The sequence below is a fragment of the Bos mutus genome, chromosome 5 (genome assembly GCF_027580195.1).
Source record: "Bos mutus isolate GX-2022 chromosome 5, NWIPB_WYAK_1.1, whole genome shotgun sequence".
NCBI classification, from domain to species: domain Eukaryota; kingdom Metazoa; phylum Chordata; class Mammalia; order Artiodactyla; family Bovidae; genus Bos; species Bos mutus.
The window spans coordinates 42,433,895-42,458,117 of record NC_091621.1 but is presented as its reverse complement, the minus strand read 5'-3'; the positions used below and the strand labels follow the sequence as shown (position 1 = coordinate 42,458,117).

At 53.7% G+C, this 24,223-nt stretch overlaps 1 protein-coding gene across 1 annotated transcript in view; it reads left to right on the top strand.

Annotated features, from left to right (window-relative positions):
* FAIM2 (Fas apoptotic inhibitory molecule 2) overlaps positions 1-20,698 on the top strand; it is a 30,850-nt gene extending 10,152 nt beyond the window's left edge. The window contains exons 6-12 of the mRNA XM_005896406.3: positions 3,862-3,912; positions 4,202-4,241; positions 4,731-4,768; positions 5,293-5,380; positions 5,647-5,742; positions 7,374-7,427; positions 20,444-20,698. Of these exons, the coding sequence (XP_005896468.1) occupies positions 3,862-3,912; positions 4,202-4,241; positions 4,731-4,768; positions 5,293-5,380; positions 5,647-5,742; positions 7,374-7,427; positions 20,444-20,593 (517 nt within the window). The 3' untranslated portion in view covers positions 20,594-20,698. The remainder of the gene's footprint in view (positions 1-3,861; positions 3,913-4,201; positions 4,242-4,730; positions 4,769-5,292; positions 5,381-5,646; positions 5,743-7,373; positions 7,428-20,443) is intronic.
* Positions 20,699-24,223: the final 3,525 nt, after the last annotated feature.

Genomic DNA, 24,223 nt, shown 5'->3' with positions numbered 1-24,223 from the left:
ATGAGGGTCAGAGTGAAGATGTTGCTTCCTAAGCAGCAGAGCCAGGATTGAAGCCTGTCTTTCCGACTGCAAAGCTGTTGCATGTCCCCTCCGTGCCCGGCAGCCTCCGCCACAGCCAGGAACTGGTCCCGGAGCAGCGTAAGTTGGGAGAGGACGCTGGGTTTGGACGCTGGCCTCCACCTGAGCCTCGTGCCTCTGTGTTGACATTCTGTAAATAGACCATGGCTCCAGCTCAGGCCCTGGGGCCCTGGATCTGACGAGTCTGTCTCTTTCTAACTCCTGTGACTCATTCTCCACTCCCTGGATGGCCGCCTCCCAGCACCCCCACCCCCAGCCCTCGCTTTCTCCAGGCCCCAGTTACCTCCCTCAGTGGGCTCTTGCCTTACTGTCTGATTGCTTTCTCTGAGCCGCGGCAGCAGGAACTGCATGCCTCCCTGTGGTGGGGGGAGTAAGGACCATGATATGGAGGTGGGGGGAGCCAGGCAGAGGAGGACAAATGTGAGCCCAGAACTGGGGCGGGGGGAGATGGGTCCCAGCCTCTCCAGGAAGCTGTCAGTCAGCCAGGGTCTAGTCATAATAATAACAGCGCTCAACCTCCCCTCCCCTTCACCAGGCCTTGGTGCTCAAGGCTGGACTGGGTGCTGCCGTCCAACTCTCGCTACAGTGAACTGGTACCAGTATTCCTATTTGACAAAGCAGGACGCTGGGGCTCTGCAATTCAGTAGCTTGTGCGAGGTCACATGACAGTGGTGCCAGAGCTGGGAGGGGAAACATGAGGGTCAGGCTCCCAAGCTGCCCCCAGGCCGCCCGTCCCTCTGCCCTTCCTCCCAACCACTCATCTGGAGGGTTGAGGAGCTCTGGACCGGAGAGAAAAGGAGGTTGAGCTCTGCCCTCAGGAAGCTTCTAGTCTGGCCAGGGAGATAGGCCCCACACCCAGGATACACAGAGACTAAGGTATTATTATTATCATTATTGTTGAAGTGACTGACCGGTGACTCAAGGGAGACCCAAAGAGAGCAAGTGCTGGAGTGTTTCTTAACAACTCCAGGGGCAGGATGATGCCATGGTCCCTCACAGAGCAGGATGTCTTGCAGCAGCCCTGGTCATGGCACTGAGAACCCCTCCATCACTGTGACAACAGTGACGCAGCATTTGCAAACCACCGAAGAGTAGGGAAGGGTGAAGACAGAGGGCTCCTGTTCACCAAATCCAGTGGCCTTGTCTCAACCCCTGCATTCCCCGAGTTTTTCATCCAGGAATGTTTAAAGATCGCCTAACCCGTGCCAGGCTGAGGATTAGACAATAGGTCGTTCCAGATGCTACACCTGGGTGCGGATCCGATGAGCAGGCCTGTGGGGTATGAGGTGCAGGCTTTGGCTGAGTTCTGTCCGCGGTGCACAGAGCAAGCCCCTCCAATCCCGGCCACAGGCATCATCGCTGGTTGGTCCTTTCCAGCCGGGGCAGAGGGAGGTGGTCACCCTGTGAGGATGCGGAGGGCGATGAGAGGGTAGATGGTGGGGTGGAGCATGGTGCGGGATGGGCTGGGGAGGTAGGCAGGGAGTGGATCACACAAGACATTGCCAGGTCTTTGGAATTTTAAACAGAAGAGTCACATGATGGGATCTGCCTGTAGCTTGGAGAGTGGCAGGCAGGGTTGGAGGCAGAAGGACTAGATAGACAGAGGTGGCTCAACCTAAAAGGGTGATTGCAGGAATGGAGAAAAGGGAATAGATTTGAGAGCTGCCTAGGTAGAGGACTTACAGGTCCAAGTGATTAGTTGGGTGTAGCAGGCTGGGAGTTACAGCTGACTGAGCTGCTGGGTGGGTGACTCCAAGGCTGCAATGGGGGGTGCCCAAGAAGGAGCAAGGAAGAGGACAAGTTCGATTCTAACCTTCTGCGTTGGGTATGTTTCTGAATGTGTCTGCCCAGTCGGCAGTTGGTTATTCAGGTCTGAGGTTGAGAAGGAAATTCTAGATCAGAAATATGGGTGTGCAAGTCATGAGCATCTGCCTGATAAAGGGAGTCCTAGGAATGAGTGAACCTACCCAAGGGGAGTGTGAAAGGAGACAGCTTGACAGAAGAGACCTGGTGCTGAAGCAGGTAGAGAAGGAGTGACCAAGGGAGTTAGGCAGGAACCCAAGGCTATGTCATTGTGGAACCAGGGCAACAAGTGAGAGATCAGATATTGAGATGCCAGGAAAGATAAGTATGGACAAGTGTCAACTGGACTCAACAAGGTCATAGTGATGTTGCAAAGGCAGCTCTCATTAAGCTGGGGCTCAGGCTGGTTTGTTGAGGAGTAATTATGAGATGGAGAAAATGCCTTCAACAGAGACAACTTTTTCAAGAAGCTTGGCTATAAGGGTGGATAATGTCGCAGTAGCTAGAACCATTAAAGGTGTTGTTTAAAGATTCAGGAGAACAGCTGAGGAGGTGTGTGAGGGTCAATGGCAGGACAGGGGAGGGTGTGGGACCCAGAGGCTTGGGGGATTAGTCTGCGATGAGAGGAGGGACGGGAGGAAGCACACAGAGATCCGTGACGTGATGTTTCCAGGTGGCAGACAGGGAGCCGGGGCGCCCCACCTCATCCTAGATCTTTCTGGGACACATCAGGGCAGACCAGGCAGGAGAGTGAGGCAGCCTGGGAGGTTTGAAGCTGGCGGAGGATGGTTGGCGTTGCTGCCATAGGGGATGGGCGAGAGAACTGAGGACAGAGATGGGGAGGGATGACAGGTGCCATGTCTGAGGGCACATTGGGCACTGGAGACCATGCATTGGCATTGGCACCAATCTAGGTAGGCATGATCATGCCCCACCCTTGGGTCCTCAGCCCTCATCTCCCCACTCCTGGACTGGCCTCCACCTCCACTGCTCTCCAGAAAATCCTCAACCCTCAATCCTTGTCTCTGGGTTTCGCTTGAGCTTCCTGCCAGTCTCCTGGTGGACATGGCCACCTGATCCAGAAATTCATGCCATAGGTACTTCTCACTGTGCCAGGTGCTGGCAGGAAAAACAAGATCGTTACAAGTAGCAACAGGTCCAGGGAAAGGCCTGAAGGAGGCAGTGTGGGGTAAGTGGTTATAAGTGAGGACTCTGGGGCCAGAATGCCTGGGTTCTAACCCTGCCTCTGCTGTTGTGGTAGTTGTGTGACCTTGGACAAGTCGGCTGGCCTCAATGAGCCTCACAGAGACGATGTGAGGATTATATTAGTCAATATTCATAAAGCATGTAGTTCTCTGGCTGGCACATAGAGAACACTATATGAACTCCATATATGAAACTATACCTATACACCTACATATACGCATGCATGTGTGCGTGTTCAGTCACGTTTCTTTCTCTGCAACTCTGTGGACTGCAGCCTGCCAGGCTCCTCTGTCCATGGAATCTTCCAGGCAAGAATACTGGAGTGAGTTGCCATTCCCTATTCCAGGGGATCTTCCCGACCCAGGGATCAAACTTGCATCTCTTGTGTCTCCTGCATTGACAGGTGGATTCTTCACCACCAGGCCACCTGGGAAGCCCATATATATATGTTTGTGTATATACACACACACACAAGTTATAAGATACTATCTGGAGGAAAACCACTTTGGATTGGGTGGTTAGCTATCCTATGGCACCCAGGATTCATGATTTCTAGAAGTAGGCTCATCTTATTCCCCTTCCTGTCTTTTGGAACTAGACTATCACCCTGTCTGTTGCAAGGTTCTAGGATGGTTGTGGGCTTAACCAATCCCTGCCCCTGACCCGCAGCACCTTGCTTGGTGTCCTGTGGGCAGAGAGTGGGTTGAGCAGGCGACTGAGTGAAAAGGCTTCAGGAAAGACCAGCTGACTCGCCGGTCTGTCTGTCTCTCGCAGTGCTGTGTTCTTTGCGACCTACCTGACCCTGGCCTGCTGTTCTGGACCCAGGTAAAGATGGTGGAGGGGGGAGCTTGTGGGAACATGAGCAGGATCTTGGAAGTTCTGGCCCCAGTCCTGCCTGCCACCAGTGCTGTGCACCCTAAGAGAGCCCCATTTTCTGGACTCTGTTAAGCAGGCCTGCCTTCCCCTGTTTCCTTGGCACCTCAAAGGTTGGGGAAGGGTGAGTGGACAGATGGGGGCCCATGGGGATGTGCCCCAGGAGGGGGTGAGCTTGCAGAGCCCTGGTCTGTGCTGCCCGCACCCCACTCTCCTCTGAACTTGGCGGCTTGCCTTACAGGAGGCATTTCCCCTGGAACCTGATCCTCCTGACCATCTTTGTAAGTGACGTGGGGGTGTCTGGGGACAGATGCTGTAGTGATGGAGGGAGCAGGGATGCAGAGTGAGTTTTGAGGGCCAGGAGTTGGGGACAGCCAAGATGAGGTCACTGAAGGAGGCAGGAGTATTTTCACCCCACTTTTTCTTCAAAGACAATTCACCCTCTCTTTCCAAATGAGCTTCCTCTCTCCAGTCCATCCACTCTCTCTTTCCACTATGATTTGTTTTTAAGAGGTTTGTGTGGGAAATCCTAGAGCTGTGGGTAACAAGGGGGATGGTCGTAGGAAAGGGGAAGAGCAGGGCTGCAAAAGAACAAAGGGACAGCTGGCTCAAGGCCCGTTGAGACCTCCTTCCCCAGATGAAGTTCTGGAGGTAAGCGCATATGCACAAAGCAGACTCAGAGTTGAGGGGTGCGCACAAGGCGGGGAGACCCAGGCTGGCCCTTGAAGGTGTCTGGGCCCCACTATTCCCTCACACTGTTCTCCTTTCAGACCCTGTCCATGGCCTACCTCACTGGAATGTTGTCCAGGTAAAGCAGATGGGCAGAATGGGGGAGTTGCCCCAAACACTATCCCTCCTGGGAGCGCTGGCTAGGCAGGTGTTGGGGAGGGGCAGGCAGGTAGGAAATGCTGGCTTCAAGCCCACTCCTCCTGCACTCTACTGGACAGTGCCTCCAAGACCTGGCCAGGCTGCCGGGGTTGGGGTGGGAGACGGAGGACAGCAAGGTGACACCTCTCAAGCTGCACCTGAAAGGACCCCAGGTTCATGCTCATGCAGTTCCCTGAAAGCCACCTCCATACACCAGCACAAACCCCACCACCACCACCTCTTCAGGATCCTTCTAACAGGATTTCGAGTCCTAAGCATGTTGGGAGGTTGGGTTCCAGTAGAAAGGATGGGGAGGCAGGAGAGGGAGGATCATGGGAAAGGAGGGAAGGTGGGCCCCACGGAGGTGGGATCAGGTCCTTGCAGAAGGGGGTGGGCCTGGGAGGAGGGCCGGGGGAGACCAGAAGCCCTGCCCTGAGGCTGAGCCCCTGCCTGCGGGTCCTGCAGTTACTACAACACCACGTCTGTGCTGCTGTGCCTGAGCATCACGGCCCTCGTCTGCCTCTCGGTCACAGTCTTCAGCTTCCAGACCAAGGTCAGCTCTGGGGCCCGTGGGCCTGGGAAGGCAGGTGGGATGCAGGCTCCGAGCTTGGATCCCTGGCTGGGGAGAGGTCACAAGGATGAGAAGCTTGTGGGGAGGGCACCTGGAGTGGATGGGGCGGAACGCCAGGTTCTGGGGTGAGCACTGGAAGGCAGCCTGCCACCGAGGCCTCAGCCTTCTGGCCAGGGCCCCCAGGAACGCCGGGCTGCCCTGTCCAGGCCTGAGGGGCCCTGCAGCTGACGCTCAGCCCATCCCTGCAGTTCGACTTCACATCCTGCCAAGGTGTGCTCTTCGTGCTGCTCATGACCCTCTTCTTCAGTGGGCTCATCCTGGCCATCCTCCTGCCCTTCCAATATGTGAGTCTCTGGCTCTGCCTGCCGCCCCTGGGGATAAAGGGGGCGGGATCGCTGGCCCGAGGCTGCCGCTTCCTCCTGCGCCCTCCAGGGAAGGCCCGGAGCCAAGGCCTCACAGCCTGCCATCCAGTCCTGCCCCTCCTGGCACCTTCCATGGGCTTGTTGGCAGTGTAAGCAAACACAGGCTTTTCTTGGCAGGTCTGGGCACCTGCCCGCTCCACAAGCCACATCCGGCTTCACCTTTCCTATCCTCCCCGCTAGGGCGGAGGCGAGGCTGAGGCGGAGGGCTAGGAGCTTTTGTAAACCCTAGGCAGGGGAGGGGCTCTGGAGTTCCATGGGGCTATGAAGCCCAGAGGGGCCCTGAGGACAGGCCTCCTGGGACTCTGGGGGGATCAGTCAAGTCCAGAGAGGCAGGATCTGGCTGGCCAGGCAGGTGGAAAGTGAGACGGCAGGGCTCTAAACACACCCTCACCTCATGACGGTGTCCATGGGAACAGTCGAATCTCAGCTCTTTAAGTGTCTGGCTTGCGGTGAAACCCAGCTAGGACTGCTCGGGGCTCAGTGACCTATTCCAGGCACTCGGGCTGCTGCAGGTGGAGAAGGGGCAGACCGAGGGCATCACAGGAGGGGGGTTTGAATCCTGGGAACCCAAGAGAGCAGCTACTGGACCCCAGCTGAACCCAGTGCTGTGCGTGCCCCCAGGCTCCTCTTGGTCCCCACCACCCCTTGTCTTCCAGGCCAGGAGCAGCCTTCCTCACTGCCCCTTCCCTACCCCATCCTGCCCAGCCCCCGGGTATTGGCTCCCAGTCCAGGACATCAGGATTGGTTCTGGCATTTCCTTGGCTCTTCCCAGGATCCTGTTGACGAAGGGAGGAGCCGGAGCTGGCCTGGGGCCCCTCTGTGTATCTAGGATGGGGGAGGGGTACAGGAAGGGGCCCAGAGCTTCAAAGAACCCTTTATTGACCCGGGTCAGGTTCATAGGATGCCTGTGTTTCCAGGAATCTTCTAGGGGAAGGCCCTACAGAGGGCATAGCTGGTTTGGCACCTCTTGCAAGGTTTCCACACACGGCCAGGTGCCACTGAGGCCCCCGGGGGGAGCAGAGGTTGGGAAGCCGGGGCAGACAATCCCATCAAGTTCAGCAACAAGGACTCCAGGTGCCCCTCCTCCCCAGCCTAAAGTCTATCCGCTTCTCCCTGAGACCCTCACCCCCACAGGCAGAGCCAGGGGGTCCTGACACGGGGACCGAGAGCCCAGGAATGAGTGCACAATGGGAGGAGGGCGCAGCCTCCGGCCAGACTCAGGCTGGGAAAATGACAGGGCCCCATAGGATGAGTCACCCTGGGCCAGCCTCAGCCTGGGGCTGTGTGTGGAGCGAAGAAGTGCTGGCCAGTCGGGAGCTCCCCTGCCAGCCCCTCACAATCACTGTTATTCTGGGGCTCCCCTAGCCCAGAGGGTTAAGGACCTCTCAGTCTAGGGCTGGGTTAGGGGGGCGGTGAGAGAGGGGGCCCCCACTGGGGAGGTCTGTCCTTCATCCACCATTCTCAGGACTGACCCCTTCTCCCTTCCCCGCTGCCCCTCGCCCCCACCGCCCACCCTCACCCTCCCTGAGTCCATATTTTTGTCTGCCTTGCAGGTGCCCTGGCTCCACGCAGTGTATGCCGTGCTGGGAGCAGGCGTGTTTACATTGGTGAGTGTACCCCCGGGGCCCCGCCTTTTCAGCCCCCCACCACCTCCTCAGGCCCCTCTTCCATCCCTATCTTCCTCATGGTCCACTTCTCTGAACCCCCATGGAGCATCAGTGGGCAGGGGCGGGACTCAGTGCTGCTCAGGTCTCCAAGACAGATCAGCTGACCTGTGCACGGGCATTGAAGGTTGTAACAGCAGAATTGACACTTTAAACAGAGCTGGGAAGAGGTACCCCTGGTTCCTGGGGAGAGGTTCAGTGTCGCTTGTGGGAGCAGGAAAGTGAGGGTGTCCCCACCGCATGGACTAAGTTAGCCCTGGCTGTCTCCTGGAGGTAATCTGGGAAGACTTCTTGGAGCAAAGGAGATTCCAGGTACTCTGTGACAGATGCATGTAGATTGAACTTGTCCTTGGCTGCCCTCACCAAGCTGAGAGTGTTAATGATGGTGATAACGATAACAGTGGTAGTTAATATTTTATTGAGCACTTACTTCTCCCACAGCAAGCTCTTCACATACACTAACTCCTCACCGTAGCTCTATAAAATAGGTTCTGTTGTTCTCAAATTAAGATGAGGGACTTGAGCTCAGAGGCTTTAAATCCCTCCCCAGGTGGCACTAGTGGGAAAGAACCCGCCTGCCAATGCAGGAGACATAAGACAATGAATGGTAAATCAACTAGCGTAGCCTTGGTCAAGACTAGGGGTACCAACTCATCCTGGTTGACCCAGAACTTTACTGGTTTCAGCACTGAAAGTCCCCCTTCTTGGGGGGGAAAGGCCCTAGGAACTGCAAGGTTGGACAAACCAGGATGGTTGATTATCCTGTGACACTAATTGCTCTTGGTTCCTGGACCAGCAGTCTTTCCTACAGATGTGTGTGTGTGTTTAGTCGCTCAGAGATGTCCGACTCTTTGCAACCCCATGGACTGTAGCTTGCCAGGCTCCTCTGTCTATGGGGATTCTCCAGGCAAGAATACTGGACTGGGTTGCCATGTCCTTCTCCAGGCGATCTTTCTGACCCAGGGATCAAACCCACATCTCATATATCTCCTGCATTGCAGGCAGATTTTTTACCTGCTGAGCCATCAGGGAAGCCTTTCCTGCAGATAGTACCTGCTGAAGACAAATCTCAATGAAAAGGATGGGTCAGGGGAGTCAGCCTAGGAGGAAAAGAAGCAGGAGGGCCAGACTGAGGGGAGCGAGACTGGGGAAGCTTCAGAGAACGGTGTTTGCAGGGACAGATGGAAGAAGAGGGGTCCGGGCAGAGTGGGAGGAGGGCAGTCACCGAGGGAGGGTCAGAAGTGTGCTGGGCTTCTCGCTGCTGCGCATGCGTCCGCTGTGCGGGGAGACTGTGCAGACAAGTAGGGTTGGGTGAACAGTAATCCCTTAAATTTAATAATCGTTTGTTATTAGAAATAATAAAAACAATCCCAACCATCGGTTCCACCCTTTCCATTTTACAAAGCACTTTCACACGTATTACCTCATGGGATCTCCATCACATCCCAGGGAGGGAGGCAATGCTGCTGTTAGAAGACCTGCTTTCTAGATATACCTGAGGTCACGGGTGTTAAGGGGCTGGCACAGAGTCCCACTGCCAGTAAAGGGCAGATTTAGGGCAGGACCCAATTGTCCTGGGCCCAGCCTGCTGCCATTTCCAGAACCCCCATCATCCCCCTCAAAGAGGACAACTTCTATTGGCTTGAAGTGGGGAGAGGCTGGGGCGATCTCTCTGGCAATGTTCCCCCTCTTTCTCTTGCACCATCTGTATTGCCCTTTCTACTGGATTTTTTCCATCAGCATAAAAACAGGCTGTAATTTCTCCCAACTGAAAAAATAGCAATACAAAAAACCCTTAACTCACATTTGCCTCTAGTCCCCCCATTTAGAGCGAAGCTTCTTATAAGGGAATCTATGCTGTCTCCAATTCTTCCCACTTCCTCCCTTCTCTCCACTCCATCATTCTTGTGTGTGCTTGGTCGCTCAGTCGCGTCTGACTCTTTGCGACCTCATCGATGGTAGCCTGCTAGTCTCCTTTGTCCATGGGGATTCTCCAGGCAAGAATATTGTAGTGGGTTGCCATGCCCTCCTCCAGGAGATCTTCCCAACCCAGGGATCAAACCCCAGTCTCCCACATTGCAGATGGATTCTTTACCGTCTGAGACACCAGTAAAGCCCATGAATACTGGAGTGGGTAGCCTATCCCTTCTCCAGGGGATCTTCCTGACCCAGGAATTGAACCGGGGTCTCCTGTGTTGCAGGCGGATTCTTTACCAGCTGAGCTACCAGGGAAGACTGAATCCTCTTTAAATGTTCTCATCAGGGTCCCCAGTGGGCTCCCTGTGACTGAACCCAGTGGTCATTTCTTAGTCCTTGTCTTGCTCGACTCTTGGCAGCATTTGGTACAGTTGTTTACGCCCTCCCCCCAGAAGCCTCTTTTTCACTTGGTGTCCAGGCACCAGCATTTGCCTCTACCTTCATGGCTACTCCCTGGTCCACGTCGCCACCATGGCCCACCTGGATTCTCGAAATGCCTCCCCTGGGTGCTGCCCCCTGCAGTCTGTGTCAGTACCACAGCAGTGGGAGGGCTTCTGTTCACTGTTAAAGGAGGCCAGATCATTTCTGCACTTTGGAGAAGGAAATGGCAGCCCACTCCAGTGTTCTTGCCTGGAGAATCCCAGGGGCAGAGGAGCCTGGTGGGCTGGCGTCTATGGGGTCGCACAGAGTCGGACACGACTGAAGCGACTTAGCAGCAGCAGCAGCATTTCTGCACTTGGCCTCCAGCAATCGCTGCCCACTGCCCGCAGGCCCTCCTGACCTCATGCCTCCCGCTCCTGGTTGCCCACTCTGCTGCAGCCACAAGCATCCTTTCTGCTCCCTAGGATGGCAGGCTCACTCCCAGCCCCAGGTCCCTGCTCCCGTAGTTGCCTCTGTCGATTCCTTCTGATCTTCTCACCGCTCCCCATCTCCCCTCCTTCAAGTGTTTGCTTTGTTTACAGTCTTGTGTGCTGAGTGTGTTTATACACACACACACACATGTAGGCATGCCCACAGGTTGCTCCCTTTATTTCTCTCCATCGCACATCTCATCCTCTGACATACTGTATATTTTTCTGGTTTATTTATTGTCTTCCATCCAGCGGAATTCAAGTTCCTTGAAGGCAGGGATTTGGGTCTGGCTGGCTTGTCACTGCATCCACAGTGTCTAGAACAGTGGCTGGCTGTTCTATCCACAGCCTAGGGGTTCACAGCTGGCACCCCTAGATGTTTTCAGAATGAACGGACTCCGGAGAGGTCAGGTCCAGCTGAGGCACTGCCAGAGTGAGGCACAGAAAGCATGACTGCACAGCTGACTTAGGCATCCATCTCCTGTGAGTCACAGGGGAGGAGGAACCATTGCACTTAATTACCCATTAATGTTTCGTTAGGAGAGCAACACGCTGACTCTCCTCTGTCAGGCTCATCCTTCGAGTCATGTCAACAGTGGTCAGGAGCAGTGGCGTCAGTCCCCCAGCCCCATCCCCTGCCCTCTGTCACCTGGGTCAAAGGAAGGAAGACCTGCAGCCCATCCCACGGCGTGGGGAGGCTTAAGGAGGGGCCACTGGACTCATTCCCCTCCCTCCCTCTCAGTTTCACGTGGATGGAGGCCCACAGAGGCCCAGCCCCATAAGAACTAAGGTTCCCGTGCCTTTCCACTAACCTCAACTCAGAAGGTCCTTGACCTCAATCTGATCCTGTTTCCAGCATCACTTCTGTCCTTTGGAATCTGTGGTCCAACCTATCCCCAGAACTGGTGTCCAGCACCCCTGGTCTCTCGATCTGTCCATCCTGCCTTCTCCTACCCTAGCCTTTGGCGAATTCTTATCACCGTGAAGGGTGCTCCAAGCACTGTAGCTAGGCAAGGATGTCACTCAGCGATCCCTGCCCCTCTTGCTGCCTCGGGGAGGATGTGTGAGAAAAGGGGGAAGAGAAGTGTTAGAGGAGGGCCCAGCCCCCAGTGAGAACCGCCCCAGCCCCACCAGCCTGGGCCTTGGAAGGGCTGTGAAAAGCAAAGGGCTTTCTCCTACAGACCTCAGCCCCTCCCCGAAATACTGTTGTCTTGGATAACAGGGCCTCCCAGCTGGACTAGGCTGAGATTGGGAAGATGGGGAGCCAAGGTCTTTTAGGGCCGTGGTCCTGCTGGCAGGGATGGGCCCCTCCTGGGCCTCACCCTGACTAGCCTTGGCACATTCTTGAGAGGCTTGGGTTTTTCTCTATCGCCCTACCCTGTAACCCCCCTCTGGGCACCAGACTCAAATGCCAGTGGAAGTGGTGAGTCAGTTGGAAGTTTCTGGGCTCAGGGTGGCCCCATTCTCCTCTCCCTTCTATGTCCCCTCCTTGAGTGCATTTTTGTAGAAGCTGATGGAAAGCGAGGCAGGGGAGCATGATGGGTGGGCTGGGGTGGTGAGGCAAGGCGCAGGGGCTGGGACAGAGCAGGAGAGTTGAGGCAGGAAGAGAGAGGAGGGAGCGAGCACGCAGGGCCTGGACAGTTGCCTTTCTGCTGCGGCAGCACCTCGGTACCTACATGACTGTGGGCAGGTGCTCTACCTCGGAGCTGGTCCTGCTCTGGGGAAGTGAAATCTCCCAGTCCCTGAAATCATGAAGCCAAGCCCTGGTACCTGGGGAGAAACCAGGAATAGGACTTTAGGTTTCAGGCCCAGTGGGAAGAGAACTCTCTTCTGCCTGTCCCACCTGGCCAGTTTCAGGACCTCTGGCAACATTCGTTCCTGTGCTTTAAGGAAGATGAGTGAGAAGCCAGATTCATGAGTAGGACAGAGGCTGGGAGATTAGTTAGGAGGCCGCTGCAGTGTCCCAGAGTCAAGGACAGGGCGGCCCAGAGCACTTGCGTGGTCAGTACAGGATGTGTCAGGGTCTGATGGTGTCTGGGTGAGTGAAGCTTGGATGGGAAGATGCTCCTTCTGTAGAGGGGCTGGGCCTCCAGTTCTGGGTATTGACTCCTGGCCATTGAGGGGGCACTCATAGCCATCTGTCCTCAGTCCCCGGGAAGGACCGTGAGCGCTCAGAGCTGGCAGGGACTTTCCTGTGCTGAGGCCCAGAGAGAGCGCAAACAGACTCACACACCACGTGCCTGCATACCACACACAGGCACACCATATGCATGTCACACACCTACACCACATATACCATATACACACCTACACACATCACACACACACACACCACTCACATATATACACACCACACACTCACAAACACACACACCCATACCATATGCACGTCACACACCTACACCACATATACCACATACACACCTACACACATCACACACACACACCACTCACATACATACACACACCACACACTCACAAACACACACACGCACACCATACACGTCACACACATACACCACATATACCACATACACACCTACACACATCACACACACATACCACTCACATATAGACACACCACACACTCACACACACACGCACACCATACACGTCACACACATACACCACATATACTACATACACACCTACACACATCACACACACATACCATTCACATATAGACACACCACACACTCAAACACACATTCACACCATACACGTCACACACATACACCAAATATACCACATACACACCTACACACATCACACACACACATGCACACACCACACTCACACACACACACATGCACACCATACACATGTCACATATACACCACATATACCATATACAGACCTACACACCCCAGTCACATATACACACACCACACACTCACAAATATACACATGCATACCATACACACATCACATATATACACCACATATACCACACACACCACACACATACACACCACACACACATGCACAGCACACACACACCACACACATACAGCACACATACCACATACATACCTACATACATCACAGAGACCATACATATATACACCACACACATACACACATGCACACACCCACACACATGCACACCATACACACATCACGTACATGCACCACACATACCACATACACACCTACACACTTCACACACCACACCATGCACACGATATACATGTCACACATATACACACCTGCACACATCACACATACATACCACACATATATACAACCACACACACATACACGCCATATATACGCCACATACCTATACCACATGTACTACACACTTGCACACATCACACATACACACCACACACATACACACCACACACACATGCACACTTTACACACGTCACACATATACACACACCACACATACCACATGTACACCACACACACACCCCACATATAGTCCACACACATACACATACCACACAATCACATACACACACCACATACACATGCATACCATATACACGTCACACATACACACCACACATCACTTACACGACATATAACACACACACCACAGACACACAGACACACCACACGCATGCAGTGTTGGCTGCCAGACTGGATGAAACGCCCCTTTTTCTGATTCTCAGCTCAGCACTCTTTCTATTCTGTCTCCCTTTCCATTTCACAGATGGAAAGATGGAGGCCTGGAGAGGTCTGTCCCCTCACATCAGGAGGGTCCAGAGAGGCCTTCTCAGCCTCTGTCATCCAGAGGCTGGGCTTCAGGCAGTCTCTTCATCCAGGTCCACCGGGGAATCCGCGTGTCCTAGGAATCTTCCCCAGTCTTTGAGGGGCTCAGGGAAGAGACCCAGTCTGCCCCACCCCACCACTTGCCCTGCTTTTCTCGTGGGGGCTATGGTAGATGCCCTGCCTTCTTCACAGTTAGAGAAACACTTTGAAAAGTAAAAATGGCTACACAGACCTGAGGGAGGGATATGATTTTCTTTCAGACTTTATTTCATTCAGAATTTGGCGACTCCTTTGCCTCACTGGTTTCCATGAGCTTAAGGGATCCCGTGAGAGAACCTTCTCTGCTCGGCAGCCCTCCCTCTGCCACCACAGCAGCCCTGATACCCCACCTGATGCATCATCTGAACCCTGGAGTCCAAATGAATTCCTCAGAGGGCAGGAGGAGGGAGGGTGGATTGACCAGTAATTGCTCCTTCAGGAGGAAAGTACGCTCGTGCCCCGCTCCTGCGCCTCACCTCAGTCTCACTTCCTCAGACACTAATCCTCAGAAACCAACGCCCTGCTCAAACCAAGCCCTTCAAACCAACACCCTAACTCGGAGAAGGTGAAGGAAACCCCCTGCCCCAGGGCTTGTGGACTGAAGGAGGGGTGATTAAGAGTCCCAGTAGGGCTCAGGACAGGACGCATCTACATGGACCTGAGTGGGGGAGGTGCTCGCAGGAGGCCTTCCGGGGAGCTCTCCAGGTGACCATGGGCATCCCACCCAAACCACAGTCAAGGCCTCACTCATCCTCTTGCCACTGTGACCTTTGGGCAAGTTACTTGATCTCTCTGTGCCTGGTTTTTAAAATGGGGCTGATATTAACTGCTTCACTGAAAAAAGAAGACAGCTGAGCACCTGGAATGCGGTAGTTTCTCAGCTGCCCTGGGAGCTTTCGCTCTTGTCGTACATGTTAATCCTGTAGTTCAGAGCCCAGATTTTGGAGCACTGTATGTGCATACTAAATTGCTTCCATCGTGTCCAACTCTGCGACCGCATGGATCCTCTGTCCTTGGGATTTCCCAGGCTAGAATATTGGAGTGGGTTGCCATGCCCTCCTCCAGGGGATCTTTCCAACTCAGGGATTGAACCTTTGTCTCTTAAGTCTCCTACGTTGGCAGGCGGGCTCTCTACCACTATTGCTCCTTGGGAAACCCTTGGAACAGAGTATCTGGGTTCAGATCCGTTCTCTGAAACATTTAAGCTGGGTGGATTGATTGAGTCATGTCACTCTCTGTACTTCTGTTTCCTTATCCATAAAATTCAGATAATAGTTCCCACCTCATAGCTTGTGACTTGTAAGTGAATCAGTATATATACAAAGCACTGAGAAAGTGCCTGGCATGTCATCAGTGAACAATAATATTACCTGTTAGTAGCTGTCAGTTGGAGAAGGCAATGGCACCCCACTCCAGTACTCTCGCCTGGAAAATCCCATGGGCGGAGGAACCTGGTAGGCTGCAGTCTGTGGGGTCGCGAAGAGTCGGACACGACTGAAGCAACTTAGCAGCAGCAGCAGTTGTCAGTTGCCCAAGGTCAGAGGCAAGCTTTGAACCCAAGTCTATGGGACTCCCCAGTCCATGTTCTTGAGCTCTGTTGCATTCACACCCTTCCTTTTTTACTTGCCTTCTCACATTGCTCCCCTCTTGTCCAGACCCTGTCAGACCCTGTTCCTTTGGTAGTGGTGGCCCACCTGAAGGTGCTCCCCAGGACTGCAGTATGCAGAGGTCATCTGTGCTGTTTAAACTTAAAAAAAAAAACAAAAACAAAAAACCAGAACTGCTCTTTTATTTAAATATGTATTCATTTCTTCGGCTGCACTGGATCTTAGGTATGGCATATGAACTCTTAGTTGCAGCATGTGGGATCTAGTTTCCTGACCAGGGATTGAACCTGGGCCCCTGCCTTGGGAGCTCAGAGTCTTAGCCACTGCACCATGAAGGAAGTCCCCTGTGCTGTTTAAACTTTTAACACCCAAGCCACTGAAGACAGGAGAAGTATCTTCTATGGGACTGAAGCAGGTCTCCACTCAGGTGCCCTCTCCCTGTCCTACATCCCAACCGAGGGCATAAGGGCTTAAAGCTGGCAGTTAGTCTCTTTTCTCTGGAATCCTCAGAGCCCAGTCTCACCCTTTAGCCCAGAAAGTGAGGAGCAGGTGGGCCCAGCACTCCCTGCACTCCTCAGGTAGCCCGCTGGGCTCTTAGCCATGAACTTTGGGTACACTTTTCTCCCCACCTCTTCCATCCTTATACACAAACACACATACACATACACACACACACACACACACACACCCCATGCCCCAAAGTGATGTCACACGGGAAAGAGAATGGAATTGACTGTCCTCTCAGCTGTGTGAAGTGGGTGAGGCACTTACATTCTCAGGGCCTCAGTCTCCTCAGTTCCATGGTAGAGATGATTATGCAATATCTGCCCCAGGGGCTTGTGGTGAGAATTAAATGAAAGGGTTCATGAACTCTTCTTTTGTGTTACTTTAACCCTTCTTTTAAAATGTTCTAATATATAGTATGTGCGTGCATGCTTAGTCACTAAATCATGTTCAACTCTTTGCAACCCCATGGACCGTAACCCACCAGGCTCCTCTGGCCCTGGGATTCTGCAGGCAAGAATACTAAGTGGGTTGCCATGCCCTTCTCCAGGGGGTTTTTCAAACCCAGGAATTGAATACGTTTATTCATATATTTCATTTTTTAACCTTAAATAATAAACATAAAGCAAATGTCGTCATGCCATATCCTTCCCTGCCTTCCCAGTGGTAATTGCTGTGGTTAATTGTCTCTCTTTCCAGACCTTTCTATATGCATTTTATAGATATATGCTAGGTAGCTTCTATGTCATAGGTTTTTTGTTAGGTAAAGGGGCTAATGTGATATGGATTTTTCTGTCCGTTGTTCATTTCTCATAATAGATGTTATCAGAGATATTTCTGCCTCAGCACAATTGATCGAGTTTGGGGTTGTTTCCAGGGTTTCTTTGTTAGAAGCAACGCTGCCTTGAACAGCTTTGGGTGTGCTGCTGGCATTTCTGTGGGATGGACACGGTCCGCGTATTATTTTTTATGCTGATTCAACCCATTATAACCCCAGCTTTTTGTATCCAGTGCCTGTTCATTGGTGGCTCTGAGCTGCCCTTTCCATGGCATGGCTCCCTCAGAGCCTCTCCAGTTCACCTCCAGGAGGGCGGCAGACATAAGCCTGGGCGCCCCAGGATCAGGCCGACTGCGTGGCCCAGGGGGCCTGGCCAGGTCCAGCCCTGACCAGTAGGGTGAGCCAGGGAAGTCTGCCTTTGTCTTCTGTGCCATCTGCACGTGCCTCCTCCCTCCCTGCAAGCCCACCCCACCCCACCGTCTCTTTCGGGATGTAGGAGACAGGTAATCTGGTTCCAGCTGGATAAGTGGCCATCAGCAAGTCACTCACCTGCTCTGAGCCTCCCTTCCTCCTGTGTAAAATAGTGATGATACTATCTACCTCCTAGGGTGAACTGGGCAAGTGAGATAAAGCACTAGTGTGTGAAGACTGCTCAGATGTAAGTTAATAGCACCCCCATCCTGCTCCTACCCCTGACCGCCATGTCCCTCCTGAAGGGTCTCATATCCAGCTGGCTCGCAACTCAAGCATCTGCTGTCATTTTAGGTGTTAGCGGGCAACTGAGTTGTTAGCTCTCAACTGAGATCTTGGCTGCCAGCTAAGGTGCTAACTATAACCAAGATACCTGCTCTCAGCCAAGATGTTAGTTAACAGTGCTCATCACCCAGGGAGATTATCAAGTTACTTTTCCCTATGTGCGTCCATGCTCATAGCGTAATCTCTGATCATGTTTTTTGCTCTCATTAGACAGTCAGTGCGCTGAAGGCAATTCCTTGTAGCATAGTAGATGCTCACTTTAAATATTGTTGGGAATAAATGAATGGAAACCCTTCAGCTGGCTCAATAGGCATGAAGTTGCAGTGGTGGGTGGTACTGGGCTGTGGAGTGGAAATTTGGAGCAAACTCTCCCACATAGCCCATGGAGATCAGCATCCATGGCCATGTGCCCAAGGCAGGGACAGGATCCATTTCATCCCTCTTTTCTCTAAGAGAAGGGCTTGCCTGGTGGCTCAGACAGTAAAGAATCTGCCCACAATGCAGGAGACCCAGATTTGATCCCTGGGTCAGGAAGATCCCCAGAGCAGGGAGTGGTAACCTACTTCATGGGATAGAGGAGACTGGTGGCCTACAGTCTATGGGGTCACAAAGAGTAGGACACGACTGAGTGACTAATACTTTTCTCCAAGAGAAAAGCCAGCTGGCTGTCCTAGGTGGCTCCTTGGAGAGCAGCCCCCCATCACCCCTCCAACAGGGTCAGGTTCAAGCCTTCTAGGTTGAGAGATTTGATTTCATTAGCTCACCCAGGGGTGACCAGGCTCTGGGAAATCAACCAAGCAAGCAATGATTGGTAAGCCAGATCAGCAGTTTATTAACTTGTGCTGGCAGTCGTGACCACTGAGCAGCCTGGAGCATTTGAGTCAGCCCCTCTCCTTGCTTGTTCTCCCTACACAAGAAAGCTTTACCTGGGAATCCAAATCGAAAAGAGAAGAAACAGAGTAGAATGGAGTGGAATGACACTAAAGAATAAGAAGTTGATGCCACATACACTGTCAGACATCAACCCTCAAAACCACACCATGGTGTGGTCATCATTACCGTCCCATTTTGCAGATGAGAACACTGAGGTCAGGTGGGGGATGGCTCCGAGGTATTAAAGACCAAACCTAGGTGTTCCGACTCCAGTCCTGTTCTTGTGCCTTGAACACAGCCCCCTCAGCCCTGGCTGTGGTTCTGTTTGCCTGCTGCGAAGGCCACCCAGCTTCCCCTGGCGACAGTTCTGCCTCCTTGATGAGTGGCAGGAGACACCTGTGTCTCAGCACAGCGTACACATGTCCTCAAGAGGGCACCTCTCCTGCAGACAATAACTGTAAATCCACACTAATAGCCACCATTCATTAAGTGCTTACCAGGTGTTGGGCACCTGGCCAGGCACCTCGCAAGCATTATCTCACTCTCACAACCACCTCGGGAGGTGAGCACACTCATCTCCCTTCTGCCGAGTTGGACTCAACGGCTCAGAGCGACTGAATAGCCTAGCCCAGAGTCCCAGAGTGAGTGAGTGGCGAAACTGAGACTGGAATTCAAGCCGGTCTGATTTTCAAGCCCATACTTGCAATCACCCCCACCTCCCCAGCCTCAAGGGTGACATGCTTTGATGTCCCACAGGCTGGAGCTGCTCCCTGTTGGAGCCTCTGGCCCCTGGGCTCCGGCCTCTTTCCGTCTGTCCTTTTGCCCCACTTCTCCCCACGGTGAATTCCTCATTCTTCACACCACCACCCTCACCTCCAGGGCTTCCCCAGGCCCACTTCATCTAGCAAACCCCTACTCATCCTGCAAGCCCCAGGTAAAGAGTCATTTCTCCTGGGCCACCTTCCTCCTGCCCAATCAGCCCTAATTATGGCATTTCCGAGGTTATACGGTAATCATCCGTAAGTGCCCACCACTAAGTGGTGAGACCCTGAAAGCAGGCATGGCATGGTGTTCCTCGTGGTCTCTGCAGTTCTGAGCAGGTTGCTGGGGCTCTTGGGGGAGCCTGATTCCTGGCAGAAGACACAGTAACCCTGGGTACTGCCCGTAAACCACAGGGCAGAACAGTTCAAGGAGCGGGCTCTGGAGTCAGCCTGCTTGGGTTCGGATCCTGGCTTTGCCACTTCCCAGCTATGTAACCTTGGTTATGTACTGAACATCTCTGGGCCTTGGTTTCCTCTAGGAAAGGGAGAATCCTTACTGGATACTGATGTTATTAGGATGAAGTAGGGAATGTCTGTAAAGCACAGAACAAGTGCTTGTTCCCCGCTCACTATTATACAGAGGATTTATTTGTCCTCTAAGAGTAGGGCCCTGAGGGGAATGGCAAGAAGACTCTGCTTCAGCTTGAAGGTCCCCTCCTCCAGGAAGCCTTCCTTGACACCTGACACACTCATAGGTCAGGTTCCTGTCATCAGCCCCTGGTGGCATTTTGGGTTTCTCTTTGGTTACTCATCATACTAACAATTACTTACCCACTAGACTCTGGGCTCTGTGAGGTCAGGGATCTGGTCTGTCTTGTTCTTTGTCACATCGGTGCCTGGCACATAGTAGGTGCTCAGTAAATAGGTGTCGAATTAGGGATGGAAGGTGTTGGGAAAGTTCTCAGGAGGATCACTGGGCAGCCAGGCTGCAGGTAATAACAGTATCGGGGGTGGGCCTGGGTGGGTCAGTGGTCAGAGTCACAGCGATCAGACTTTCTGACCTCTCTCTCTCTCTTCCTCTTTCCCTCAGTTCCTGGCTTTTGACACCCAGTTGCTGATGGGTAGCCGACGCCACTCGCTGAGCCCCGAAGAGTATATTTTTGGAGCCCTCAACATTTACCTAGACATCATCTATATCTTCACCTTCTTCCTGCAGCTTTTTGGCACCAACCGGGAATAAGGAGCCCTTCCCACCCCTTCCTTCCTTCAGAGAATGCCCCCTTGCTGGTCCTCTGACCCTCCCTGTGCTCCTGCAAGCCGAGATATAAAGCTAGCTGCCAGCCCAGCCTTCGGCCGACCCACTCACTGTCCTCAACCCCACCCTCTGCAGCTTGTACCCATGCCACCAGGGGCCCTGCGGAACCCGGTCCTACTGTCCCCTGTGCCGCCCTTCCCCCAGCTACCTCTCCCAGACTGGGACCATCGAGGCTAGAGGCCCCTCTGGGTTTGAGGACCCAAGGGATGCGTGGGAGAAGCCCAGCAGGATTTCAGATGTGGGAAAGAGGCCCCAGGAAGCCCAGCTGAAGCCTGCAACCTGACTGTGATTCCTCCTAGGGCCACCCACAGTGTGGGACCCTGGGGCACACTGTCCTGTGCCCAACCCCTGCCTCCTCGCCCTCCTTCCAGTTTAGGTTTTGACGTTCTGTAAGGAAGTGGTGGTGAGGACAACTAGGAGACAAGATGTGTGTGCTCTGCGGAGAGGCAAGGGTACTGGGTAAACAGTATGGCTGTCCCAGGCTGCCCAGCCTCCCTCAGCTCTGGGACCAGGGGCTTGTTTTAGGCACTTGAGCCCTGGGGCAGAAGAGAGGGGCAGAAGAGAGGGGCAGGAAACCAGTACCATCTGTGCTTGCCTTGGTCTACCCTTCTGGGTCACAACACAGCACTACCAGGGCAGGAGGTGGGTATAGGGGGGCCCTGCTCCTGAGTGGAGACCTGTCCTGAGATTCCAAAGGAGCAAGCAGCCAAGCAACTGGGCTCTGCAGCATTGCTGACTCTCCCAGACTTGCGTCCTCCTGGGAGATGTGGCAGGACTGAGACCGACGTCCTCTCACTGTCTTCTCTTAAATCCCCAGCCTGCTCTCACAGGCCTGAGGCTGAGTAAGGGCTTGAGCGCTGGAAGACTGGGTGTTCTGGGAAAAGGAGACTTATTCTGACTGCTGAGCCAGCAGCACCCACCCCGACCCCCTGACCCAGGAGGAAATTGGGCCCTGCCTCCAGCCCTTCCCCAAGGCCTTTCTGCCCATCTTACTTCCAAAACCTCCCTCATCCACTGCCAGTTGCTGGCTTATCCCCAGCCAGGCCTCCTGAGGCCTCCACTGGCAGTGCCCGTGTCTCTACTCCTAGCTTCTCTGACCACTCAGTTCAGAGGTCCAGGCCATTTCACTCCTATCTCCTCATCTCTCCAATTTGGAAACCGTCCAGCTGATGTTAACAACCAGGGCAAGTCCCTCTGGCTGGTCTCATGTGATGGGATCGGGTCTCCTTATCAGCCTCCAGGCAGCTGAGATCTCAGGCAGACTGTGTGCGTCAGCCACCAGCCCCCTGCAGGTCTGCTGGAGAGTGGACCAGGAGGCCACACCTAGGGGAAGTGTGCAAGCTGCCTTGGCTAGTGGCTAACTCAGCCAGTGGAAAGTTACTGGGTGGAGTCATGGAGGTTCAGAGTGGATACCTGGACCCTTCCTTGACTGCTCCCTCCAGGGTTGCCTCTCCTCCCACATGCCAGTGGCTCTCTTTGCCCCTGGGGAGGGTAACTAGGTATGTTATCTACGTATTCCCAACGCCTCCCTCTCCATCCTTCCTATCTCCAACTTGTAAGAAATATTGCAGAAGCATGTGAAGCTTTGTTCCATCTTGGATGTGAGGAGAGAGGTAATCAAGAATGGATGGTGGTAGTGTTGGTATGTGAAACGGAGATAACTGAGAGCATGGGTGGGTTGCTCCCTGTGTGCTGTCTAAATTAACCCGTTACAGCGATCCTGCAAAGGAAGTACTCTGCACATGCCCATGGCACAGAGGAGAGCTGAGGTGATGGAGAGGCTTGATCCAAGATCCTACAGCTAACAGACCGGATGGCGGCTGGAATGAGACCGAGTGGTCAGGCCCTGACAGCTCGGGGGAGTTTGTGGTCCTGAGTAACCCCTCCCTGGCCTTCCATCTCCCCCCTCCCCCGCTACCACCACCAGATTTGCACTCTGTAGTTTCCAACTTCTAGACACAAGCTGGGAGGAAGGATTCTGGTGCTTCATTGCCAAGGGGCTCATGGTATTAAGCAAATGATTCTTGCTATGATTCAGTTTTTCTATGAGCAAAATGGAAGACCGTGGCCAGAGTGCCACAAAGGGAGGCACCAGAACACATATTTGCACAGACTTTTTTTTAATCACCTCTCCTCTGAGGTCCCTTGATTCCTCTTCTGATTTCTAGTTTGAGTTCTAGAGGGGTTATCTCCTCCACCCCTTGCCCTGTAATTTTCAGCTTGGGCCTTGGTCATACTTCTCAGAATCCACCGATCCAAGCCCTCCTCTTCATAGGACAGTTCATGAAGACACTGGGGATTGAGAAGCTCTTCTGAGGCTAAGCTCCGAAAGCATGGGGAGGGGGAGGCAAGCACTCCACTCAGCCTTAAACGATGTTGAGGGGGCCAGTCAGGGCCCCTCAAAGCAGAGTATGCTGCAGAGGCCCCTGTTCTGGGTCCTGAGAGGGTGACCTGCTGGGCTGGCAGCAGAGCCAGGGCTGAGGCCCCTCCGTTCCACCTACACTGAAGCACGAGGAGCCTGGGGACACCTGAATGGATCTTGGAAGGAGGAAGGGCGGGGAACAGGAATGCAGGATTACGAGAAACAGAGAAACCCAAGCTGGGCAGGTGCCACAAGCTGCAGAAGAGAAGGGGAACCTGTTGGCCCCTCACATTTTTGGCAAGGGTGGGGCTGGGCCTGGGAAGCGACAGGTTGATTTGATAAAGCTGGAGGCAGCCAGGAACCTGACCATCTGTGATGTGGGTGGGAGATCTCTCACTAAGGGGAAGACAAATCAAAGGAGCCTCTCTTGGGGATTGTAGATGAGGGGAGGCTAGGGAGGTATACACAAGTCCCTGGCCTCCAGCACCAATCCCCATGCTCAGGTGTGGCTCCTGTATCACCTGGGGAAGCCCCAGGAATCATGGCTCTCCCATCCTCAGCTTTACCTCCCAGGGGAGTCAGGATGACCCAGACTCTTATTCCAAACAAAAGGCTCCACCTCTCCCTGCCTGACCCACCTGGGATTGCACACAAGCACTTTGCTGCCCCCCTGTGGCTGCCTGAGGAAAAGCAGGGCCTGATTGTGAGGAGGAGAAGCAGACGGAGCCTGGGGTTTGCAGGCAGGAGCTGGCCTTTGGCCTTCATGCCGGGCTCTTCTCAGATCACCCCAGACCACTCTCCTGCTGTCCCCTTTAGTCCAATCACTGTCGCGTCTCAGACACTGTTTACCTGTCTGCTGGAAACCGCCCCTGTGCCCCCCAGCCCCAGAGCTCTCTCTCGAATGTCTGAGGGCAGAGAACACTCCCAGACAAGTCTTTCAGGCCTCAGCTCCTTCAAGTTTCCCGGGGTCCGCGCTGTTTCCTTCCCTGGCCTCACCCTCTTGGTCTGTGTCTGACAGGAAATAAGAATAAAAGTAATAATGATACAGAAACGTCTCCTTTCTTACCTTTTGCTTGTCGCCTTAGATGGCTCTGGCTTGGGGAGTGTGTGTGTGTGTATGTGCGTGTAAGGTTTAACTCAGCTTCAGTGGGAGGGATTCACACCAGAGCTGATGCCCCCAGCGTAGCTAAGTG